At 34.5% G+C, this 4865-nt stretch overlaps 1 protein-coding gene across 1 annotated transcript; it reads right to left on the bottom strand.

Moving 5' to 3' along the window:
- Window positions 1-1071: 1071 nt before the first annotated feature.
- Window positions 1072-3294, bottom strand: LOC137732485 (transcription factor bHLH18-like). The gene is made up of 4 exons (XM_068471800.1): window positions 3033-3294; window positions 2279-2887; window positions 1673-2050; window positions 1072-1446 (listed from the first exon to the last, which is right to left on the bottom strand). Exons 1-4 carry the CDS (start codon window positions 3066-3068, stop codon window positions 1372-1374), a joined length of 1098 nt encoding a protein of 365 aa, XP_068327901.1. The 5' UTR covers window positions 3069-3294; the 3' UTR covers window positions 1072-1371.
- Window positions 3295-4865: the final 1571 nt, after the last annotated feature.

The raw sequence follows: 4865 nt of genomic DNA, 5'->3' as shown, positions 1-4865 counted from the left end.
GTCTATTCATAGAACTTTGTGAATATGATTGAAACCGTTCATTTATAAATCAGTCTGTAAAGATTGTCTTTGTAAAGAAACAATTAAAACTAAGATTGTTTAGTCACACAATTGTAGCAAATAGATAGATGGTTCATAATGCCTTTACCGAATCTGTCCATATGTTTTTATGAAGTTTGATGACTAAACAATCTGAGTTCTAATTGATTTTTTTGTTGAGATGATCTTTATATAGTAATTTATAATATAAACGGTTTCGATCATAAACACGAAATATTGTGAATAGACCAAGAGATAATTGAAGGAGAAATTCCTCCTAAATTCTCGAGGAGCCAAGTCTTTCTCCTATTTAATAATTTAATGAGGTAACATTAAATTTTATTAGTAGATCTCAGAGATAAAAGAGTAAAATAAACTAAATAGCTAGTGGTAAAAAGATAGGAAGATGAAACAAGTAGTTATAGTGCATAACAAGGGTAACTGATTACAGTCAAGCCTCTAAAACATAGACTAAGTTTGTTTCTCCCAATACAAGAGAATGAAGCCCTTAAGGAGAGGGATCCCCATTTTTTCAAAAAAACATAGGGATCCCTTCCCTTAAGGGGCCTATACAAGAAAATAGACCGAGTTTGAGCTTCATTTCTAAGCCCAAAAACATAGAAGAAAGATATTTCATTCAAAAATGAAACTCTAACCTCTTAAGAGACTGTATTAAAAACCAAGTCATGGGGTTCCTTATTTGTCACAGCAGGTGGGTAAACTCAACGTGGTAGCAACCAGCCAACCACGCAAAAATAAGAACAAATGTAGAATTGTAAGTAATGAGCTGATGAGTAAATAAGAAGTCCTTTAATGTTAATTGTGTATGCACTTAGTCTTAAAAATGACAAGTGTAAGGCTCCAATATGTAATGCTAAAATAGCCATGTGTAGTGATCCTATAAATTAGCTAGATGTGTGGCTGAGATCAAATGTGTTGTACATGGATCCAGCTAAGGAAACTGTCATGTAATGCACATGTGTGCGCTCAATTTCCATTAATAAAAATATATATTCCTCTCTGCAACTTCTGCAGAAGAAGAAGAACATTCGCATTCCTCAATCCTTTTCTTATTGTTATTTTGCATAATTCAGCTAATTACTTCACACTAACAAAAAAGAACCCTCCAGAAAATACATATAGCAAGAACCCTCACGGCAAAATAAAGACCCAAATGGGGGATGTCAGAAAATAAGGGAGACTCGCATCACAGGTATGGAAAAAAGTAGCTAGCTAGTAGCAAAGGGTTGGGAAAAGATAAATTTTAGGTAATTCGGATAATGTACAGGTTGCAGAAACAGAATCCTTAGAATATCTGCCCCATATGGCATCTCACATGAACGTCAACAGAGCCACTCGCAACTTTCTTGCTAGATCCTTCACTGTCATATTGAATCCATCATCCATCTGCAGGTGAAATGCAAACTTTTATTTACTCAGTTATAAAAAGGACAGATGTATTTTGTTTGGATAATGTCTCTTGCCAAACTCTGACAGATGTTTGTGATGCTACTGTAAATATGTGGCTCACAAAATATCAACATGACCAATCATTGAGATTTACAATCTAGCAACATAAAGTCTGGCAAAAGAGCATTAATAACTCGATGATGTTATAACCGACAAGTTATACCTGAGATGTAATGGTTATGTCTAGAGTGGAGGCCCCAAATGGGAAGATGCTGCTATTAACCACAGATAATTGAAGCTTTTCAATTTCGCTTAGTATTTTCACCACAACTCCTTTCTGTTTCTCGCAGTGGATTCGAATCAATACATCCTTTTCTGAAACTCTAGCTTCAATTTCTGGGAGTGCAGATTCGTCTGGGCCGCAACCATCAAAGTTTTCATCACATGAAGAGGTGTCATCATCAGCGGAGAGTTGAGACTTTTTCACAAATACCACGGATTCCACAGTTCTTTTCTTAGATCGTTCCTCAAGCACTTTCACCCTTTCTTGAAGCTGCTTCGCATGCTTTATAGCATCTCCAAGAACAGAAGCTTTGTCCATCTATAGCCAAGAAATTGAAATATTACAGTGTTAATAAACATACATATTATATCCTTAGTTAGAGTCCATTCTATGATTCGTTGACATTACAAGATAACGAGCTAATGGCTAATGTTTACCAGACACATATATATTTATATGCTTTGTCGTCAAAGTGTTAAATAAACCATGTACTAATTTGTATAAAAATTGGGGTTTTGATCATCTTTGTCAAGAAAAATACAGTACCTTCTTTAGGCCAGGAACGATCGCAGAAAGAGCTATGAACTGCTGGCTGAGCTTTTCTCTCCGCTTTCTTTCGGCCATTATGTGGTCTTGAGCATGTGAAGGTGTTCTACTTGTTGGGCAAGGCCTCTTGGTGCCCTGGCTACAGCCTTTTGCTTCATAGTCTGGATCATGTGAAAACTGCATGTTAATTTGGGAAGGTGCCTCATCCTTTGACTTCAACGCAGGCTCGAATTTATTACAAAACTTTTGAGGGTTGGAAGGCAGTGGTGAGTTCAAGTTCTCAAAAGAAAGAATCTGGGAGGAGGAAGAACAAGGTTTTGGTGAAACATTTTCTGTGATGCTAGAGTTCCAGCTGCTAGTCATGAGCAGTTTGGCTGGCCTCTCAAAGCTGGTGCCATGAGAAGTCTCATTAATGGATGAACCACCACTTGATGCGATGGTCATGGTGGTGGTGGTGTCTTTGGTTGCCAAAGTTGAGTAAGAGGAATAGCTTTCAGAAGAGAAAGATTCTTTGAAATTCTCCCCAAGGGCAGTGCCAATATCATGTGCATTAAACCCTTCATCTATACTGTTTAAGTGGCATTGAGGAATGAAACTGTAGTCCATTCCCTGCAAATTGGAACAAAAAAATATTACAATAAATTTATATAAATACTTCACAGATTACAAAAGCTACAATTTAATTGCTAATAATTAAACTGTATTTTGTTATTACACCATATGTATTCTCAGAACTCAGAAGCCAGAAAATTACCAAGTCAGAAAACCATTTGGCTGATGATACGTCCATATTAATGCAGCTCAGCTAGTTCCCCCTGTTTAATCAAATCTAGTGACAAGATGGTCCTGGAGAGCAAGAGAATCACCGTCAGATATCAGTTTACAATTTATGTTAAAAAAAAAAAAAGGAAACAAGAAGTTGCAGCCTAATGTTAACCATGAAACTTGAGGAATGGAACTTAAATAAGGAAACCCTATTGATTAATTTCACAGGTAGAGAAATATGGAAGCTTACCCTTCTCCTTTATCTTGAGTTGCAGAAAGTGATATTGCTACTGCACTTTTATACTAGTTGTCCTTCTCCTATACCCTCGTGTGAAAATTTTGTAGTTATCGTCTTATTCATTCATTTATATTATTATATATCGTTATGATGGTAATTAGTATATTATTACTACAAATGCAATGTGATAAAAAAGGCTGGCTACCTTATTTCATACTACACAGTCGTTGACGTATGGTTAAATCATTGTGCATAAAAATAAATAAATTGGCAGCTTCAACTTGACCGTCAATAAGAGATACCTGATCTACAGAAATTATAAAACAAAACACTATTATTGTCTTTCCCAAGTCTGATGATGCCAACTAGGTACCTAAATATTAGATATATTCATTATGTTAATTTTGTAAACACCCTGCCAGCTAGGTACCTAAATAGTGATTTGATATCTTATTGTGCTTTTGTTAATTTTTTTTATTTTTTATTGGAGAATTGCTCTGATTTCATTTAACAATAATCGGTTACTCGTATGAACTCTTACTTAAAATTCTTTGTGTTTGTTCACAAAACTTGGGGCTTGTAATGAGCAGTTTTTATTATAAATCACTCTATAAAAATCATCACTACAAAATAATAAATAAACTAAGATCGTTTAGTTAACCAACATAGCAAATAAATAGACAGTTTGTAATGCTTCTACCACTTTTGTTTATATGTTTTTATACAGTTCAATAACTAAACGATCTTGGTTTTTATTGAATTTTTGCATATATATAACTTTTACAGAGTGACTTATAATATAACCGGTTCTAATTATAAACATAGGGTATTTATAATTAGAGTTTGAGTAGCCAAGTATTATTTATTTGCATTCACCAAATCTACTTTTTATTGGTCAGGGTTTTCACTAGGGGACGGGCTGTTGGGTTGCTGTTTGTTTGTTTGTTTCGTTTAGGCCATTGTAAAACTTGTAACCCAAAGAGAGAAGTAAGAAAAGTCATATACAACAACAACAAAAAAAAGTATTTTCCCACTAAGTGAAGAAGAAAAAAAAGTGATATGGCATAAGAAATTACTCACCGACCAGAACAATTATAAAAGTTCAACACTTGATGGAAGCGCTGATTAAATCATAGTGCAAGACATGCAGAGTGGTCATAAAACTGGAAAACAAAATCAAACAAGAAAATTTTGGCTAAAAGGTAACCTCCAGATATTGGAAAGTGCGAGCAATTGATATACACGAGTCTGACGACCGATCGAGCAAGAAGTGATCATAAAGAAGGGTGTTTCTCCATCATGCACTAAAATAATTTTTTCTATCAAAATTTGGAAGATATATTTACATCAATTGGTAAAGAATTTATGTTAAATTTTTCAATGGACTAGTCATAATACATTGTTATCTAACTTATCATTTAAAAAAGTTGAATTTAAGACTTAGCACTTGTAATTAAAGATGAATACAACTAAATCATACTACAAAGTAACCCTAAAGCCCTTTTTGACCTTTTAAAAACAATGAGCTGGCAGTCATAGTTAAGCAATTAAAAGTCCCAATTTGTTTATTCATTTGGGGTCATA

This window comes from Pyrus communis, chromosome 4 (genome assembly GCF_963583255.1).
Source record: "Pyrus communis chromosome 4, drPyrComm1.1, whole genome shotgun sequence".
Classification (NCBI taxonomy): Eukaryota; Viridiplantae; Streptophyta; class Magnoliopsida; order Rosales; family Rosaceae; genus Pyrus; species Pyrus communis.
Note: the sequence above shows the minus strand (reverse complement) of the source record. Positions and strands in the feature narration are given on the sequence as shown.

Excerpts from the sequence above, each read along its gene's own strand:
- LOC137732485 (XM_068471800.1), bottom strand. The coding sequence starts at position 3,068 with ATGGACGTATCATCAGCCAAATGGTTTTCTGACTTG. Across the intron at positions 2,888-3,032 it reads CCAAATGGTTTTCTGACTTG|GGAATGGACTACAGTTTCAT; the intron begins GTAATTTTCTGG and ends TCCAATTTGCAG. Across the intron at positions 1,447-1,672 it reads ACATAACCATTACATCTCAG|ATGGATGATGGATTCAATAT; the intron begins GTATAACTTGTC and ends TTTCACCTGCAG.